General features: G+C 41.5%; 3 protein-coding genes across 4 annotated transcripts; 1 reads left to right on the top strand and 2 right to left on the bottom strand.

The window, feature by feature from the left end:
* Positions 1–3: 3 nt before the first annotated feature.
* zgc:112285 (elastase-1) lies at positions 4–3664 on the bottom strand. 2 transcript variants are annotated; one of them, XM_006790968.3, is made up of 7 exons: positions 3505–3664; positions 2454–2752; positions 2264–2373; positions 1399–1493; positions 1031–1311; positions 510–673; positions 4–411 (listed from the first exon to the last, which is right to left on the bottom strand). In XM_006790968.3, the coding sequence occupies exons 2-7, from the start codon at positions 2587–2589 to the stop codon at positions 232–234; spliced, it is 966 nt and encodes a 321-aa protein (XP_006791031.1). In that variant the 5' UTR covers positions 2590–2752; positions 3505–3664; the 3' UTR covers positions 4–231. The 2 variants fall into 2 exon arrangements, with proteins under 2 accessions (XP_006791031.1, XP_035763800.1); XM_035907907.2 differs by having other exon boundaries at positions 3601–3647.
* Positions 3665–5620: 1956 nt separating this feature from the next.
* LOC118454180 (uncharacterized) lies at positions 5621–9251 on the bottom strand. The gene is made up of 2 exons (XM_035907906.2): positions 9118–9251; positions 5621–7660 (listed from the first exon to the last, which is right to left on the bottom strand). Exon 2 carries the CDS (start codon positions 7643–7645, stop codon positions 5678–5680), a length of 1968 nt encoding a protein of 655 aa, XP_035763799.2. The 5' UTR covers positions 7646–7660; positions 9118–9251; the 3' UTR covers positions 5621–5677.
* A 4362-nt stretch (positions 9252–13613) lies between these two features.
* On the top strand, positions 13614–17186 carry syt15 (synaptotagmin XV). The gene is made up of 7 exons (XM_087845122.1): positions 13614–13804; positions 14470–14612; positions 14919–15211; positions 15773–15940; positions 16025–16133; positions 16280–16462; positions 17047–17186. Exons 1-7 carry the CDS (start codon positions 13617–13619, stop codon positions 17184–17186), a joined length of 1224 nt encoding a protein of 407 aa, XP_087701248.1. The 5' UTR covers positions 13614–13616.
* The last annotated feature ends 2477 nt before the right edge of the window (positions 17187–19663 follow it).

Raw genomic sequence — 19663 nt, 5'->3', positions numbered from 1 at the left:
GTGTTCAGAGCTTTTGCTTTTAACCAATTTTATTGCATAAATGAGATTGGATGTAAAAGGTGGTGAGCAGTGTGTACTATGCAGTGTTTCACCAGAGTTTAAGTATATACTGTAAGAAGATGACAACACATTCAGAACATGAATTAACATCATGGAGTGGAAAGAACTGGCTGTGAGACTGTCTGTAGACGTCGGACATTTAACGGCAGAGCTTATGCTTGCTGCGAGCGCTCAGTGCAGGAAGAAGTCCCTGATGCGCGTTGCCTCGATCCAGGGGATGTAGGCGACGGTGCGGGTGAAGACGCTGGGTTTGTTCTCCACAGTGCAACCGATGGGGCCGAAACTCACCACGCCGTGCACCTCCCAGCGGTCCCGGTCCAGCTGGCACAGCAGAGGACCGCCAGAGTCACCCTGAGGAAGGAGGATAGAGACAGGTGTTGGAAGACGAGGTGAGAATTGAGTCTGGTGAATGAAATTTGACTTCAGGATAGTTCAAAGTGTAGTCCTACCTGGCATGCAGCTGGTGGATCCTCAGTGTCTCTGAATCCGGCGCAGATCATGGAGTCTCGGACGCGGTCTCCCCAGAATTTCTTCTGCCGACAGGTTTTGAAATCAATGATGGGTAGACGGGCTTGATTCAGGGCTTCTGCCAGAGACACGTTCTCCTTCCCACCTGAAAAATGACATGATTTAAGAAATTATATCTCTTAACGTCTTTCTGCTCTTCCTGACTTTTTAGCTGTGTTTACATTATGTCAGTGGACATTTTCTTCGGTGCATGAATACTTCTGACATCCCTTAAAGCACCAGCTCTGTTGTGGAATCTGAGATAGAAGGCTAAAAATATTTAGCCTATTATACCAAACATGGTCGTTCTTTAAAAAGGTGTTGCTGTTCCTCTACCAATAACCCTCTACCAATAACCCTAGACCCTAGCAATTTTCCTAAAAAAGGCATTAAGTTGCTTTTAAGATTTAAGCTCAAAGTTCTATCATTGCACAGCATCTCAGTACCTTTCTGCACTACTCACCCCGGGTGTCTCCCCAGCCGGTCACCCAGCAGTAGTGTCCTGGTTTGAGGCTGGTCTGCTTGTGCGGCAGGCAGGCGTAGCGGATGAAGTTTGAGGGGACGATATCCGTGGCAGCCTTAACCAGGGCAATGTCGTAGTCCAGCTCGCTGTGAGCGGGATAGCGGAAGTTCTCGTGCCGGTAGATCCTCTTCACCGGGATAATCCTCTCTGCTGTCTCTGAACGCTTCAGCTGGTGCTTCCCCAGGACAATCCTCCAGCTCCCAGCATCCTCAGCTTTACCCCTGATAGAAGAAAAACACGTGTAGTTTTTGTGTAGTTGTTGAATTGGTATAAGCATGAAATTATAAGTGTACTAAATGTTTTCTTACTTTTGGAAACAGTGAGCAGCAGTAAGAACCCAGGTCTTGTGGATGAGAGTTCCTCCACAGACATGAATGAAGTGTTTACTTCCTCTAGGCCGAACCTGTGAGAAACAACCAGCTCAAAAAATGTGGCTTCTTACCGCTCAGATACTGAAATTAACCGGCTTTCCTTATTATTTTTTTAAAAAAATGAGCCTAGTCATACATGTTTCTCTCATCACTAATAAATGTAAATGTAAATTTTAAATACTACGTTCTGCAAAGAAGTTTCAGAGCAAATAAATTGAATATCACATAGAGGAACTCATCAGTTTCCCTTGTGAGCAGCAATTGGCTGCAGTAAAGAGGAGAGTCTCCAAATTCCGAGTGGGCGACCATCTGTCTCGCCTGGTTGGGGTGCGAATCAGAAACAAAACTGCATCTGCTGATCAAGTAAATTTGTTTGTGATTTTTCCTCCTTGTGTGGTGGTCCAAAACCTGAGTGGAAATTAGAGTCTAAAAATTATGTAGTTCTGGGTGGAAGGCATGTGCTGGGTAATTGGCTAAATGTTCAGGTCATCTATGACTTTTGACTGGTTTCTGCCAATTTGGCAGATTAATATTACTTGAGATGACAATAAAACTGAAGACTGTGTGCTTTAAAGGCTTTTCATGGTCACTTCTGAATAAACCAGTGATTCTCAGAAGTTCCTAAAATTCCCATCCCTAAACCACAATTGAATTCTCTTTAAGAATACAGATAGGTTAGACATATCACTTAAAATGATAATGAAAATAATGATTAGTTACAGTCTAGAACTGATACGACCTTTTTAGGTCAATGTAAGACCTCCAGATTCTTTGAATACTGAGCCACGTCAAAGAGGTTTACCTGCAAAGAAACCTGCCAGGGCCAAGAGTGAGGCCTGGCCTCATTCCCAGACACAATCCTTTCAGCCATGTTGGGCTTGAAGTGGGCCATACCACAATCCTTAGGCCAGTCTAAAAAGAGAAAGGCAGAAAATATGAGCACCAAATATTTTGTTTTCCTCATATATTTAGAAGTGTTTTCAAGTCCTCACCCAGGTGAAGGATTTTATGCTGTGGCTGTCGTTCAGAGGTGAGTGTGTATGCAGCTGCGGGCAGGGACGCCTTGCTCAACAGCAGCGGCAGCAACAGAGACAGCAGCAGAAGCAGAGGAGGTCCTGGTGCAGCCATCGTCTTCCAGAGAATCACCGGCCGGCCTGCGTTCCACGCTTTTTATACCAAGCACATGCAGATGTACACACACACGCAAAAACAACACACCTCCAGGGACAATGAGCCGTGTCACAACAAAGGCTGAGCGCTGGATAGTTCTCCTCTAGCTTTGGAGTTTCTACTGTAAATGAAAAACAGGGGATTTTGGGGAGTCCCATCAGCACTTTCACACACATATAGTTTGCTCACATGACACTAATTTGCATGCAAGACAAAGACAACATAGTACTGTATGCAAACAAACATCACATCATGTCACGTGACTTAAAGCAGTGACATAGTGACCTGAAAATGACCTTTATCTCTGCATGTGGACTATTTAGAGAAACTGGTATTCCAAATAACCAGTGTAGTTCTCACTGTAAACATGACCCAGAAGAAAACATGTTTTCACCTTGAGCTCCTATGATTAGTAGTGTCCCTCAAAACTGGTAGTGGGAAAATAAAAACTGGGGTAGATTCTAGAGGACAAAATACAGCACCCAGTGTATGAATGACTCATATAAACTCAAACAAACTTTTACTCTGGTCAGCTAGAACGCGTAACAGATCTCACGCTGTCAACATCATTGTGAAGAGATGTCAAATATTTCAGTTGTTTTCATTTTTAGGTTTTTAGATTTTCAGGTTTTCTTACGCATACAAATTTTCAATAAGATTAAATTAATTTCTCACTATTTACAGAAATACATGAAAAATAAACCCATAGCTTTTGGCTAGACTGGCATAATATTTTGTGTGAACATGAATTTTTCGCAGAGGATGATTCCTACGTCAACTTCCCGATCATGACGTCAAAATTCCACTGCTTTACATTTAAATATCTGTTGAACGAATGATAGCATTATCTATAATTTTAATAGTTTTGCAAACCTCTCTTTTTACAGGAAGAAACCTCCATCAGAACCAGGTCTGAGAGTTGCAGCCATCTGCCATGATGGTTTGGAGGCGAGGGGGGGGAAACGTCACCTTTCTGGTGGGAAAGCAGTTTGAGCTCCTATATTGAGGTCTTCTCTTGTGGCTGAGAGGGTTGCTTTCCTATTCATTTGTGAATGGACCTTGACTGTTATTTGCACTTGTGTGCCAAATCACACTTCCAGCCTCACAGAGCTGCTAGGTTTATTTTTGAATTGTCACTCACCTCGTGAGTATTTTGGTGAAGGATGTTAAAAGCCACAAGTGTTTGAATACTTTACATCTTTATTAAATTTTACGAACTTTTAAATAGCACAAAATATATCAGCTTTAAAGAACCATTATTGATTCTACTACAGTCGGTTCACCCAAATATTAACAACAATGTGTTCATGTGTTTATGTCACCTAAATTAAATTATTTTGAATATTTTGTAAATTATTTATAACTTATTGGCTTATTAATTTTTTATAAAAATACAAGTGACCCTCCTGCTCCTTCTACACACAAATCCAGATCTGTGAAAATATGACAACAATAACTGCAGTAGAAGCCACTAGTGAGCTGAGCCTTTTTACCCGTGGTGAATGAGAGAGAATGTGCCTGCTCATCTGAATGGCAATGCCTGAATGGCCAAAACTCACAACTGTGGTTCACCAAGTTTGCATACAGTTGAACTTTGTGTGTGTGTTTTTCCTCCCGCAGTGAACGAGTTGAGTGAGGTGACGTGTTGCTTCAAAAGTTCAAACAACAAAGTAGCCAAACAATTACACATTTTAGCAAAGAGACCAAAATTATCAAATGTGAATTTCTGAAACATTTTCATTTTATTATTTTGTTGTTGTTGCTGTTGTTGAAGATTTTTGTAATAGGTTTTGAAGGACTCAGACCTTTACTCCAGGTAGCACTTTTTAAATAATAAAACCATTTACAAACACATTCGTGCATTCATAGTTTTAACACAAAAGTACATTTTTAAGGGATTCGTGCTTAATAACATAAAACACATATTTGTGCAGAGAGCTTACTTAGCTACTGTGTATATTCCTTGGTTGTGTTTATTAAAGTCATAATGTGCGGAGTGGTTGGTAACCAGCAACCTGCCCAGTACATAACATTCATTTGCAGTGAAATGTCAATGTATGTCTTTATTTTTGCTTGAACTAAGCAAACTAAGCAAAAAGAGTTGGGCAATAGTTCGACTGCCCCGCAACTCCAATGTGTATAGGACTCTAACATCAATCCATCCATCAATCTCTTTTCTGATCTGGTTATTACACTATAGGGCTCAGTGAGGCTAGAGCCCTGGACAGTTACAAAACCTTCAAAGGGCTAACAGGCTGTTTTCATACATGTACTTTTGACTTTACCTACAGCGGTGCATTTGAAAATACAAATGGCCAAGTGGATCAGACATTAACTGGTCTTATGGTAGCATGCCAATTCTCTTGTACAAAGTCAAAGTAATGTCAGATTGTAGCGGTGTGAGAATAATAATGCATTCACTGCCAACCAGTGGACAACGTGTGTACTGCCTTGCTAAAGGCTACATCAAGGAAACTCCCTGACCTAAACAACAGAGTTTTTCCAGTAGTACGAGTATGTCTGAAGGAGAGTGTGGAAAATATCTCGACTTGGGTCTCACAGATGTCTGAGGCTGTGAATTCGATAAGACACATAAAAATACTTAGATTCGATTTAGAATGACGAATGAACCCAAAAAGCATGTCTTTGCACAGAGAAAACTCTTACCCTTCACTTCTTATCCTTGTGTCCATTTTGTTGCTCATTTGTAGTAATCACTCACAAACCAAAGAATTTCAGCCATAGACGCCAATATTTTATTGTACATCTACAGGAACAAGTTTTAGTGATGACTGTTGACTTTTATGAAAAGTTTAGCAGAGTTACATCTATCTTCAACTAAACAGTGAATACCAGTCAGAGAGGAAAACATTACTAATGTTGCACCTGTTGAAAAATGTACCTAATAACAGAAAACATGCTGACAGAAAGTCTAGAATAGAGCTGAACAGAACTCTGAAACTCTTTCAGCTTCAATCCAAGGTTATGAATATTGTGCAACCTGAGGATTTAATTAGTTATCGTAGATTTAATTTGGCCCGCTATATTAGTCATCTGCCTTTGTGGAGGCTCCACACCATTTTGGCCTCCTCAGTGACCTTAACACATTCTTCTTCCGGCTGTGTCCATTCCCAGATGAAGGGGACTTAGAATGGTGGCTGCCTTCCTCTCCACGAATCTCTTGCTCATTTTCTTTTGCTTTGTCATCTTCTGCTGTGCTCTTTTTCTGTGAAGCTTCTTCTATTTCTATCTTATTTCCCCCTCCTTCCTGCTCTTCTTTTCTACCCTGTTCTGCTTCTGCTGTTCCTTCATTCTTAGGGGACACAGTGATATCAAGGTTTTGAGGAGGTTTAGGTGCTTTCTTCTTCTTTGAGGAACGTCTCGGTGGTTCTGGGCTGTTCTTGCTTTCCAGATGTTTTAGTATGGCTGTGTTCAGCTCTTCAGGGTCCACAGATGCCCCATGAACATCCCATGTCATACCATCCTCATCCCATTGCACCTGCTTCATACTGCTCCTCCTTCCACCTAGCTCATCCCTATCCTCTGCCTGAATCTTCAGACACGACCTCCTGCTCTCCAGATCATGTGAAGAAGGAGAAGTAACTTCCAATGCAGGGTCTTCGACTTGTTTTTCCTCCTCCTCTGCACTGCTAACTGGGAACATGCTGGAAGATGCTGATACTAGATTGGAGTTAGACCCTACTGAACACTTCAGGTTCAGTCTGGATCCAGGTGGCGAGCCCAAGATAGAATGGGACCCCATGTTGGATGTGGAAATCTTCCTCTTGAGGTCCCACCATGAGCCAACAGGAGAGACCGTCTGCACAGCTGCATCTGCCATTTCTGGCCGTGACACCGTTGGAGCTTCTTGCCTGAACAGCTCTACCTTCATGGCTCTTTCAGTGCCCTCTCTGGCATTTAAGCAGCACCTGCAAGTGTCACCCAACCGTGAGTCACTCAGGGAAGAGACAAGTGGTGACCCCCAACCTCGACCTGCTGCACAGATTTGCTCTGGCTGCCACGGCAGCTCAAGATAGCAGACAGATGGTCCTGTTTTTGACTGCTGCTTTGGAGAATCAGGTGTCAGATAGCTAAGCATTTGTACAGGGCTTCTTGCTTCTTCACCCTCCAGTATTCCTGTAGGGCTGGACAGTGGTTCTATCACGTCATCACCAAGGCATTCGGGATTTGAAGACACTCCTGCTTCATCTAAACTAACAGAGGACAGGATTGGGGAAGGGAACTGAAATGAAAGGGAATTATTCTCCAAGAAGCCTTCATCTTCTGTGCTGGTGAGCTGGAGTGTATCAGGAGAGTGGAACTGAAAGCTTGAAGAGTTGTCAATCTTTGGGGATGAGAATGTAGGTGAAGGTTCTAGTAAATCTTCCTGCTGCAGTGAGTTCAGTAGAAGTGGTGAAGAAGAAGTCTGTACAGGTGGTAAAGTAGGCGTGTTGAGCGGGGAGATGAACGGTGAGGGTGTGGTTTCTGGAGAGGTCAGTTTGGACATCGGAGAATCTGGTGCTGTAGAACAAGTAGCTTCATGGATGAGACTGGAGGGGCGTGACACAACTGTGTCCGGAGTGCTGCTGCGGCTTTGTGTGCTACCGCTACACCCGCTCCATCGGTGCATGTTGGAAACCCAGTGCTCGCAGAGAGCAGGAGAGCTATTGATGTCAACATTATTGGTTGTGGATGCTAACTGGTGGCTGTTGGTGGTGTTGACGTGTTGCCACATGTAAGCGTGCAGCGGCTGCAGCGTCACGGAGTTCTGCTCATAGTGGGTGTTTGTGCTTGAGCTGCGCCTCAGGTCCAGTCTGGTCCACGCTGGATCACGCTTGTGTGGCGGACTTGCAGCCATTAAAACATCCATGGAGCTCTTAGACAGGGAGAAAATTGGTGCCTGATCATCTTCATCCTCCACCTTTGGAGCTCCACTGGAGTAAGAGAGCGACTGACTGACAGAAAAGCAAGCTGGCTGGTAGCTCTCAGATGCAGGACGCCCAGCCCTTGCCATGGTAACGGCACTGACCTGTTTGGGAAGACACACCTTTTAACATTAATTCACTGTTTTTCACTGATGCAAAAGTATTGGCCACTAAGAGGGAAGCAACAACACTTCTATGACACAATACTGACATACAGTATCATCACCATTGTTGGGAAGGTTATATGTAATAGTTTACACATGACTAAATACCCTGTTGATTACCCAATCAAAGTCACTTTACTATATTTTGATTATTTTTCTTATAAATAGTTGAAACTACTGTCTTCCTTCTCTCACCCCAACCGGTCGCAGCAGATGGCCCCGCCCCTCCCTGAGCCTTGTTCTGCCGGAGGTTTCTTCCTGTTAAAAGGGAGTTTTTCCTTCCCACTGTCACCAGAGTGCTTGCTCACAGAGGGTCATATGACCGTTGGGTTTTTTTCTCTGTATGTATTATTGTAGGGTCTACCTTACAATATAAAGCACCTTGAGGCGACTGTTGTTGTGATTTGGTGCTGTATAAATAAAGTTGAATTGAATTGAATTGAACTAGTCTTGTCTGTGTTTCTTAATCAAACATTTCAGTGTTAAATGTCAGAATTTTCAACAATAATTAACAACTCTGTGCAGTGATGTCAGGACACTTTTATGATGATTTAAACATTCAGTTAGTAAAAGTCATTGGTCATCAGTCAAAAAGCTATTTGCAGGCATAGCAGACTAAGGTTGTTTGGAACAATGTTTATTATTTATGGTGTCATACTCAAATTACAGTTTAAATTCATGGGTATGTAGGTTAAAACAAGTAGCAAGTTGATTCTAGTAGAGAGGTAGAGAAATTGTTCCCCAACTAACCACTCAAAAAAGTAGGTAGTCGATGTAACTCTAGTTTTACATCACATCTGACCACCTTACTAAAACTAAATTCAACATTTTAGGAAATGCATGCCAAGACTTGGATGAGAAAGCCGATGCTCACAGTGAGTGCATGTATATGCTCACCCCCACAGATCCGCAGGCACTCCAGATTAGCCAAATAAGATTACACAATCCAGATTATTTGGTCAACGAGACAAAAGGTAAATTGTTTGAGACAGAAGTACAAAGCCTATTTGGGACTCATTTAACAAAGACCCGAAAGAGACAAAGAATGATAACTACAGTGGATGGTGGAGTTTAGAATAAATTACAATCAACCTTTTTTTAAATCTTTGATTTGTTCATGCTTTTCCTCTTTTTTTCTTCTATTCATTTATGATTCATAACTATAATGCTACTATTTCTGATAAAAAAAAAAAAAGCCTGCATTCTTATTTCACTACCTAGCTGGCTCTGTCCAGCTCTGTCCCAAACTGACCTGGTAGTATTTTGACCACAACTGGCCCGATGGTACCCAGACTACCTAATCTGCACAACATAAACTCTTAGTTACCCATAATGGTTATTCACATAAACAAAACAGTATTACATAAGACAGAAAAAAACAAATAGTAAAGTCCTACCTTTAAGTTCACAAGTTATGTCCTGTTTTAGCCTCTGCCATGCCACAGAGCGGGTAGCCCTAAATGGTGTCTTTCCTTCCTCCCCTCATTCCTTCGTCTCTCTTCCTCCCTCACTTCTTAATAAGATCACCTTTGCTGTCTCTAGCATTAAAATAACCCACAGCTTCGCACTCTGTGTCTGTCTGCTGTCAATTTGCTCAAGCTTAATCTTCCTCTCTGTCTTAGCTGGACTTCATTTGAAGCTGGCATCGGTGTAAATGTGATGATTTCCTTTTGTGAATTTGAGTTCTTTGGTATGTTCACGTGCGGGGGAAACAGAGGGGGCCATTACTCTACCTTTAGCCCAGAGGATTAACGATCATCTTATTAGCTGCCGTCCAATCTCTGAGCAGTCTGAGCGTGTGGATGAATGCGTGTGTGTAAGTGATCAGTGGGTAAGCAAGTGGCTTATTTTGATTCTGAGTTAAGGTCAGGCCAGCTGTCATAACCACCATTGTATGTGTGTGCAGACTATTGTATGAGCAAAGGAAATCATAGAGATGTTTAAATTAATTATGTGGGAAAGTCAACCAGTCGAGAGATATATTTTACAGAATGCGTAAAAACTTTGAGCTCCTAATGGTTACAAAGGTAAAGTCGGGTGTTTTCATTAAAATCAGTCAGAGTCACCTGATACCATGAATGTTGACACCACATTTTAGGGCAATGCAGAGGCCCCTACCACAAGATCTTCATTTCAGGGTAAAGCAATGTTCAAATCAAACTGTATATAGTGGGGTGGGATGCTGCTGATTTCAACTGAGAATGTAATCAGGCAGTTAAAGGAACACTAAGGAACTCCTCAATCCCACTGCCTTCCCTTCTGCAATGGAACCAGAATCTGGGAAAGATAGTGACCATCCGCTTCTTGTTGGGGTGAGGTTACTGATGCAGTTAAACAACTGCTCAGTGGCAGAGCCCCTGGGGTAGATAAGGTAGATAAGGTTATCCAAGACTGGCGTGGTGGTTCCCATCTTTAAGATGTCTGCCCCCCCGGCAAAGTCTGAGGCAGGGTGCTGGAGAAGAGTTGAATAGTTATTGGTAAATGAACTGGTTCTTATATAGTGCTTTTCTACTTTACTTAAGCACTCAAAGCACTTTATACTTTGAGTATGAAGTGCTTTTTCTGCATAAATGCACAAGTGCTTTCTATCTGACATTCACACACATTCATGCTTTGAATGATAATCGGTTAGTATCTAGCCCAAGGGTATTTGGCATGCGGACTCACCAACCACCAGCCTTTTGATTAGTAGATGGTCTGCTCTTCCTCCTGAGTCAGTCACTCCGAAAGGAATCCCTGGTTCACCAGTTGAACCTCAGATTCAGGAGGAACAATGTGGTTTTTGTCCTGGTGCTAGAACATTGGACCAGCTTTTTATCCCCTTGAGAATACTTAAGGGCGCCTGGGAGTCACATACTGATTGTTTGATTTAAACTCAACTGTAGAGGTGTACAGAGAAATCACAAAAATCCTGCCTTTATCCAAAATCTCATGGACCTTACTGTCCCTACTCTTATATTAGCTATGAGGTACTACAGAGCCCCCAGTGACCCTAGGTTGGATAATTCTTTGAATAAAACAAGTTCCCTCAGATTCAAAGTCTAATAAAGGATCAAAAGAACAGAAGACATACTCTTGTTTTAAGAGTCACTTCAGCACTTACAGTGGGGCAAAAAAGTATTTAGTCAGCCACCGATTGTGCAAGTTCCCCCACTTAAAATGATGACAGAGGTCAGTAATTTGCACCAGAGGTACACTTCAACTGTGAGAGACAGAATGTGAAAAAAAAAAAATCCATGAATTCACATGGTAGGATTTGTAAAGAATTTATTTGTAAATCAGGGTGGAAAATAAGTATTTGGTCAATAACAAAAATACAACTCAATACTTTGTAACATAACCTTTGTTGGCAATAACAGAGGTCAAACGTTTACTATAGGTCTTTACCAGGTTTGCACACACAGTAGCTGGTATTTTGGCCCATTCCTCCATGCAGATCTTCTCAAGAGCAGTGATGTTTTGGGGCTGTCGCCGAGCAACACGGACTTTCAACTCCCGCCACAGATTTTCTATGGGGTTGAGGTCTGGACACTGGCTAGGCCACTCCAGGACTTTCAAATGCTTCTTACGGAGCCACTCCTTTGTTGCCCGGGCGGTGTGTTTTGGATCATTGTCATGTTGGAAGACCCAGCCTCGTTTCATCTTCAAAGTTCTCACTGATGGAAGGAGGTTTTGGCTCAAAATCTCACGATACTTGGCCCCATTCATTCTGTCCTTAACACGGATCAGTCGTCCTGTCCCCTTGGCAGAAAAACAGCCCCATAGCATGATGTTTCCACCCCCATGCTTCACAGTAGGTATGGTGTTCTTGGGATGCAACTCAGTATTCTTCTTCCTCCAAACACGACGAGTTGAGTTTATACCAAAAAGTTCTACTTTGGTTTCATCTGACCACATGACATTCTCCCAATCCTCTGCTGTATCATCCATGTGCTCTCTGGCAAACTTCAGACGGGCCTGGACATGCACTGGCTTCAGCAGCGGAACACGTCTGGCACTGCGGGATTTGATTCCCTGCCGTTGTAGTGTGTTACTGATGGTGACCTTTGTTACTTTGGTCCCAGCTCTCTGCAGGTCATTCACCAGGTCCCCCCGTGTGGTTCTGGGATCTTTGCTCACCGTTCTCATGATCATTTTGACCCCACGGGATGAGATCTTGCGTGGAGCCCCAGATCGAGGGAGATTATCAGTGGTCTTGTATGTCTTCCATTTTCTGATGATTGCTCCCACAGTTGATTTTTTCACACCAAGCTGCTTGCCTATTGTAGATTCACTCTTCCCAGTCTGGTGCAGGTCTACAATTCTTTTCCTGGTGTCCTTCGAAAGCTCTTTGGTCTTGGCCATGGCGGAGTTTGGAGTCTGACTGGTTGAGGCTGTGGACAGGTGTCTTTTATACAGATGATGAGGTCAAACAGGTGCCATTCATACAGGTAACGAGTGGGGGACAGAAAAGCTTCTTACAGAAGACGTTACAGGTCTGTGAGAGCCAGGGATTTTCCTTGTTTAAGGTGACCAAATACTTATTTTCCACCCTGATTTACGAATAAATTCTTTACAAATCCTACCATGTGAATTCATGGATTTTTTTTTCACATTCTGTCTCTCACAGTTGAAGTGTACCTCTGGTGCAAATTACTGACCTCTGTCATCATTTTAAGTGGGGGAACTTGCACAATCGGTGGCTGACTAAATACTTTTTTGCCCCACTGTAAGTAAGAGAGACACAAACAAGAGAAAAATGCAGCTGAGACCAAAATATCCTGACTTATTCTAAGAATAATTTACCACAACACAGCTAACAGCTTGATGACATTAACATGGTTTTTTTTACATGACGTTTTTTGAGGACACTCTTCCAGATCTGCAATTTTGCATGACTGGGTGCTTGTCATGGTTGGGAAACTGACCTTCATGTGTAAAACTGAAGCAATGGCTCACTAAGGAAGTTAATGAATGCCAGTAGTTGCCAGTCTTTAACCCTCTCAAGGCAGGCGTTGCCACATACATATTTTATTAGGTTTTTTTACTCAGAAGTACCACTACAGGACTTGGTTGTACATTAGCAACAAAATTATTAATTTGAGCCTGAGAGGGTTAAGCTGGATCACAAAAGACCCAGTTTTCGCTCCATGCTCTAATTTCTCAGTGTAATTTTATGGATCTAAAAGTTTCCAGTACTGATGTATATTTCTTACAGTAGCACTCCACATCAAAAATAAGCTTTAACACTTCATTTCAGCTGAATTATTTCACAGCTGTTTTATAAAATTGTGTTAATGTCAACTAGTTAACACAGAAAACCTGCATTGTATCCATGCATTCATTGTCAGTTCTGACAATGAACAAGAACAAAAATAAATCCTTAAAACAAGACTGCACCATCAAACCCAACAAAAAATGTCTCTCTGCAAGGAAAAAGACAAAAGACAAAACCATTTATTAAATGTTTCATCTTTTAATTTATGCAAAGCAAACAATTAACAAATAAATTCCGCTCTAAAGCTCAAGTTAGTTTCTGGGTGTTTGGTGAATTAATTTAACTTAGAATTAATTTGAGGCTCCACTGGAGCCCAACGGTAAATTTTTGCCCGGTGGGTCCTCAGGAGATTAATCCGGCCATGCATATAACAGCATGGGAACCAGCCAGATGTGTCGCACCCTCACAGCTCTGCGGAGTCACAAACGGTAACCTCTCACATTAACAATGAATGCTAAGCAGTAGCTTCATTCCTGGTGAGTCTGTCTGAGTCAAAGCTGACAAGGAAAGAAAAGTTATTCACATGTTGGAGCTGACCTCTTCATGGCTGGTGAGCAGGAATCTAGATTAAACCTACTGCCTGTGATACACCTGTATTACACCCTATCGTTCCTCCTCTTTGTGTTTTGTTCAGATCACATGTTACAGCTTGCTGTTGGTCTGTCTGTGGGTGTCCCGTTGCTGTTGCTGCTGCTGATTCTGATAGTGTGCTACCTAAGGAGGAGGAAAAAAGAGCAGATGCAGTATGAAGAGCTGCTCTCTGCAGTGCCTTCAGTCCCAGCATGCTCTGCCCCAGTGATCCTGGTGTCTCAGGGCTCCTGGGCCACGTGAGTGAGCATCTTACATAAAATATCTACATACGGGCTCTTGAAGCATTAATTTATTGATTCAAAAAATATTACATATTAATAAGACTCAGAGGCTTTCTGCTTTGTCATGCAGTCCTCATTAGTGATTGCAGGTGGTTCCCAGTATTACACTATGGCTCATATTGGTCTGTACTTGTGAATCTGTGTGGTCCTGGAGATACCTCCTGTAGCAGGAATCACTAAGGCAGATTTGAGTTCTTCAGCAGGTGTTTGCCAGCACACTAACACTAAAACTTAGTGACAAAACTATAACAATTTGGGTTGTGATTGGGCCCATGAGTACTGAGAAAATATCAATCTTTATAGACTAAAGATTAAAAATGTATTTCACGACATAAAGCCTGCATATCTTCTATTTGCTAGTATATGTTTAAGTCTTTATCTGTTAGATCTTGTTTCTAGTTTTTAACAGATGTTGTTTAATAACCCATATTTCCCTTTTTTTCTCCAAGATTTTTTGTGTGAGAACATTTTGACATAAGGCACAGCGTCTTTTATTTTCAGTTTATGAGGAATTTAGCCCGAATTTTACTGACATCTCTGACCACTGACAGCTATTTGCTGAAGGCAGTTGCAGCACCACTCAACACTCATTTAATATTATTTGTCTCTATGTGTGGAAGGCCCCGTGAGATCGCTTTCACTCTACCTCCTCGCTTCATCACACAAAACCATGGAGATCGGAAAAATAACGAGCAGGACAAGAAAGAGGAGGAGGATCCCCAGCGGGACGTACTGGCTCATCGTGGGTCGCTCTCAGTGAGGAGTAGGTCATTGCTTCTTTTTATATGACAGCGTATCAAGACAGTTAGAGCCACTTTGTTGGTGCTGGTTGTATGCTTGGGGAAACATAAGAGGATAATAGGAGCATTCACCTACGATCACCTGAAGAAGATATTATTGTTGTTAAGACGTTTCAGTCTGGACAGATGTGGCGCTTTTGGGGGTGGACCAGCTCGCCTACACTCCTTCAAACCAGCAGGGCCACTCCTGGGCCTGACAAATACACCAAAGTATCACATAGCTTTCATTAAGTTTAAGAAAAACTGTGATATTTTGCTGTTTCCTTCAGGCTGGTACCCAGTGGGGACGGTTTTGGCTGGTCTCTACTCTGCACCCCCTCTAAATGAGGTGGTGGCCCCCCCTCCCGGCATGGCCTCCCGCCTCTGCTTCTCCGTGGAGTATCGACACAGCAGCGAACAGCTCATGGTCTTCTTGCTCCGCCTCAGCAACCTCCCTCCACGTTTCCATGGCAACGTCACGATGGTGGAGCTCAGACTTCTCCCTGATGACAGGCGGCCCCGTCAAGCCAAGGCCCGGGGCACGGGTCCAGACCCCGAGTTCACCGACTGCTTCATTTTCCAGGTGAGGGCAGAAAAGTTTCCAGAAGTTCACATCTAGAAGTTAGAACTTTAGAGACAAAAGAGAAGACAAAAATGATTTCCTTAACTTTTATTTAAAGCTGATATCATTTATGTTTTTATAATGTTTTGACTGGAGATGTGAAAGGGGACGAATACTGATACCCAGGTCCCGAGTAATACATCCACTGAGAGAGAGGAAGAAGAAATGGAGGGTCAGATGGGCACAGAGTAATTTCTAATTTTTAGTATAATGATCGTAAAATGCTCGAAGGATATCATTCTCTGAAAGTTTAAAGGGAGCGTTGGGAGTTAGGAGCAACAAAACTGAACGCAGTCTGTGCAATTTCACACTTGACTTCAGAATCATGGGTGAAGGTCTAATTTCTGTATTGGCAACAGTATTGTTCCCATTCGTCAGTGATTAAATACTAAGAACAACAATTTATCAGAGTTCATTCAGTACACAGAGAAAGACTGACTCTGAGGTCATAGCTCAGATAAATATTGTGGATAAATGAAATCTGCTTTTTGATGTTGAGGAATGAGTGCATTGGCTCCACAGGTGTCAGCGTTGCGTGTGCTTCACAGCACCCTGAGTGTGTGTGTGCTGAGTGTGGAGCAGGATGGTAAACGCCATGTGGTGGGTAGGGTGCTGTTTTCTCTGGAGGGGGAGTTCGGTCAGGCTGGCAGGGTGCTCTGGAGAGACCTTGAGACCGAGGAAGACCCACAGGTACACACCAAACAACCACACACACACACACACACACCGTACTGCACCGTACAGCTAAAAGTTCATGATTGCTGTGCTTGTCAGTGTTCAGAGCTGGGGGATGTGCAGATATCTCTCAGCTACAGTACGTCCCTGCAGCGCCTTTCAGTGGTGGTTTTGAGGGCTCGAGGCATACAGCTGCTCACAGACGCAGGTACGAGGTGATCTATGGTTGTGGATGGAGCTTGTGTGGAGTGCACAAATCCACCGTTTATCTACAAAAGAAAGAAAGTATGAGATAAATCTGGTTATGACCAAAGGAATGTCCGGTAATACAGCACCCGTGTGTGTGTTTCTAAGGTGTGTGTGTCCAGGTGAGCTTACAAAAGCACACTCAGGTGGTGAAGATGAAGCGCAGCTGTGTGGTGAAAGGTGAAAATGACCCCTACTTCAACTTCAGGACGACCTTTAAACTGCGACCTCAACACCTGGACGAGGCCTGCGTGAGGTTTGAGCTGCAGCAGCCGAGCAGCGTCCGCTCAGGTGACTGTTGGACGGGCTGAACTTCAGATCTAAACTTTGTTTGGGGATTAATGGAAATGATCAATGTGTCAGTGTTTCATAAGATAGGCATTAAAAGCTTTTCATCAAACACTCATCTTTGTCATTTTAAAATTTTAACTTCTGACAATAACAATAAGACCTCACCTACCTGACATTTAAAGAATGTCGAGTGTTTTAGGGCTTCTTTTAAAGAAGTAAAATGTTAGAAAAGCCCCAAGTATACTGAAAAGCATGTTTCTTGTTTATAGTTATATTATTTATATTTATTGAGTTTTTTGAGTTGTTTATTTCTAGAGGTATAATCATATTTAATAAAATGTTATCAGTCTGGAGAGTCCAAGGTTTGGCATTACTGTTAATTTGTCTTTAATGCTTTATGGATTTTTACGAACTGTCCATTGGAAATATAGGTTCTTATTCAAAGTTTATGTGTAACAGAAAAAAGCTTATTTTTTCCCTTTTTAAAAATGTTTCCTTTTAGGAATTTATTATTAAAAAAATAAGTAAAAACAGCATCTTCAGAAGATAACATTTCTCACTGGTTCCGTTTCTTTTCCTCTCAGAACCTCCGACCCCTCTGGGAGTGGTGGTGTTGGGTCCCTTCATGTACTCCAGGGGTCCTCAGCTGCAGCACTGGATAGACATGGTCAACACGGCACAGGAGCCCGTCACACTGTGGCACGGACTGCGCAGACCCACCTAACGCTAAAAGCATCCTCGTTTGAGTAAATATCAAAAACAAAATAAAATAAGTATGAATCAATCATCTACCATTTGTTAAGAACAATTTCTACAGGAAACTCTGGAATACATCAAAGGAAAAAAGCTGAGAAAAGCTCATTGTTTAGTTTTTTGACCTGTAGCTTTACTCTCTTCGTTCACTGCTCTCGAAGTGTTGTTTTCAGCTGCTGCTGTGCAACATTTAACAAATTTTTCAGGTGTTATCTTCTGTAGCTGATATTGAACAAATCAGAACTCAGAGAGGAAAAAAAACTGGACTTAAATTCATCAGATCAGCACGAAGTTGAGTTTTTGCTGCCCCCAAATGGTAAAAAATAAATAAATAAATAAATAAATATTTAGGCTCCTACAAGTTTCAGTAACATTTTTTGTGCAATTCTCTCAAGATTCATGTATTACTTTAAAACAAAGGAATATGAATTCTAATGTGAGAAACGGTTATGTAACATAACAATTAGATGATAGGGTTTAATAAAAATGCTGTAATAAGACTCAGATTTTAATATAGATCACCTTAAAGCCTGTGTAGGAAAGTCTTATTTAGCTTGTAAACATTTGAAATGTAGAGATAGTTTCAGTCTAAACCTCCAACATGTGACATAAGAGCAGGCAAACACAAAATATAGATTTTGATATAAACATTTTCATGTTCCTGCTTATTATTCGTCTTTCAACCTCTATGATTTATCCTCAGATCTTTCCGAGTGAACTCCAGAGTGCATCGTGTGTGTAGCAACATTAGATTAGGCATGCATGCCATATCAAGCTGGGATAAATGGTCTTGAGTTTGTTGTTTTTCTTTTGTGTGTTTTTAAAATTACATTATATTATACTGTATTATATTATATCTTAAAATGACTAGTTATTACAAATTGTAATTATTATTAATTATTATTTTTATTACAAAATATCTTACAAATAAGTGGATGGGATAGTCACTTTTTCTTTTTTTTCTTCTTTTCTTTAGAAAAACAGAATTTTTTTAATAATCTTTACGGTACTGTGCAAAAGTCTTGAGCCACTCATCCTTTCTTTGTGTTTTACTAAGAAAATGGGAAATAGGTTCAGCAAGTTCTTAAAATATGTGCAAACATAGATGAAAATGCTGTAACTTGAAAATTCTAACTAAAGTCAAAATTTGGTATGACTGCCTTTATTCTTCTACACAGCCTGAAATCTCTTAGGTATCTTCCTTGTAATTTATCTCAGTAGTCTTCAGAAATAGATCTTCAGGATTCAGGAGATTCTTACTTGGATGTTGGCTTCCTTTGGTTCTGTTCTCTGTCAAGATGATAACAAACTGCTTCAATAACGTTGCAGGAGGCCAATCAATGACTGGTAGCATTCAGGTGTGTTTTTCACCCTGCTATGCTTTTACTGCATTGGCAATATGTTTGGTATCAATGTCATTGCTCAGAAATAAAGACACGGTCCTTTCCAGATGGTATTACATGTTGGCAAATAAAAATTCTCGACGCCACTGCTTGACATGCAACTCCAAACCATGATTTAGCCTCAGCTTTGTTCCACAGATGGCTGTAGACACTCACTGTTGTACCGCTCTCCTCTGATAATAATTTAATGTACAGAAATGTACATTTGGATTCATCACTTCATCAGACCTGTTGCCACTGATTTTCAGTCCAGTTCTTGTCTAATTTTGGATACCTCAGCCTTTTCTCCCCATCTCCCCTCGCTGGAGATTAGCCTCTTGATAGCCACCTTTCCACTGAGGGTGAACAGACAGGTGAACTGAAGGGCCTGATGCATCTCTCAGGTTCTGTTTCAGGTCTTTCATTGATTTGTTTGGGATATTTCTCAAGAATATGACTTCCAGAAGCTGCGGATAGTTGTTTAGACCTGTCACTTCTTTAGTTGTCCACACTGTCCAGCTTCCTCAAACTTAAGGGCACACTGTACATCATGGAGGTTTCATGCTGACATCTTGATACAAAAATGCTATTTTATATAATTTAAAATAATTTAAAATAGTTTCTTTGCCAAGTTGTCTGTTATGTGTAAGCACATGACTGGTTCATCCATGAGTCACAGGTTAGTGTTAGAAGTTTAAACTCCCCAAAAGGACATTATCACTTACTTTGAAACCAAAGAAAATAAATTATGTGCCATTGTCAATCTTAATATCTTACTCGGGAAATTCCACATGCATAAATGTAAATTTCAAAACTCAATCCCAATATTTAGTTTGTTTTTGATTGAAATTGAATATTACTTAAACTCTCTTAAATGAACTTCAAATTAAAAAGGTTTATCATTAATTGAAATTCATCCAGAAATTTTCAACAAATGAGCTGTCACAGATATAATTTTCATGCACAAAGCTATTATGAAGTCTGTCACATCCCTTTTTTCTTCTTTATTCATTTACCCTTCCTATTTTCATTTTCATTGTATTGCTTATTGTTACTCTTATTTGCC

Source organism: Neolamprologus brichardi, chromosome 8 (genome assembly GCF_056152115.1).
Source record: "Neolamprologus brichardi isolate AB-2024 chromosome 8, ASM5615211v1, whole genome shotgun sequence".
Lineage (NCBI taxonomy): Eukaryota > Metazoa > Chordata > Actinopteri > Cichliformes > Cichlidae > Neolamprologus > Neolamprologus brichardi.
This window is presented reverse-complemented; position numbering and strand designations above follow the sequence as displayed.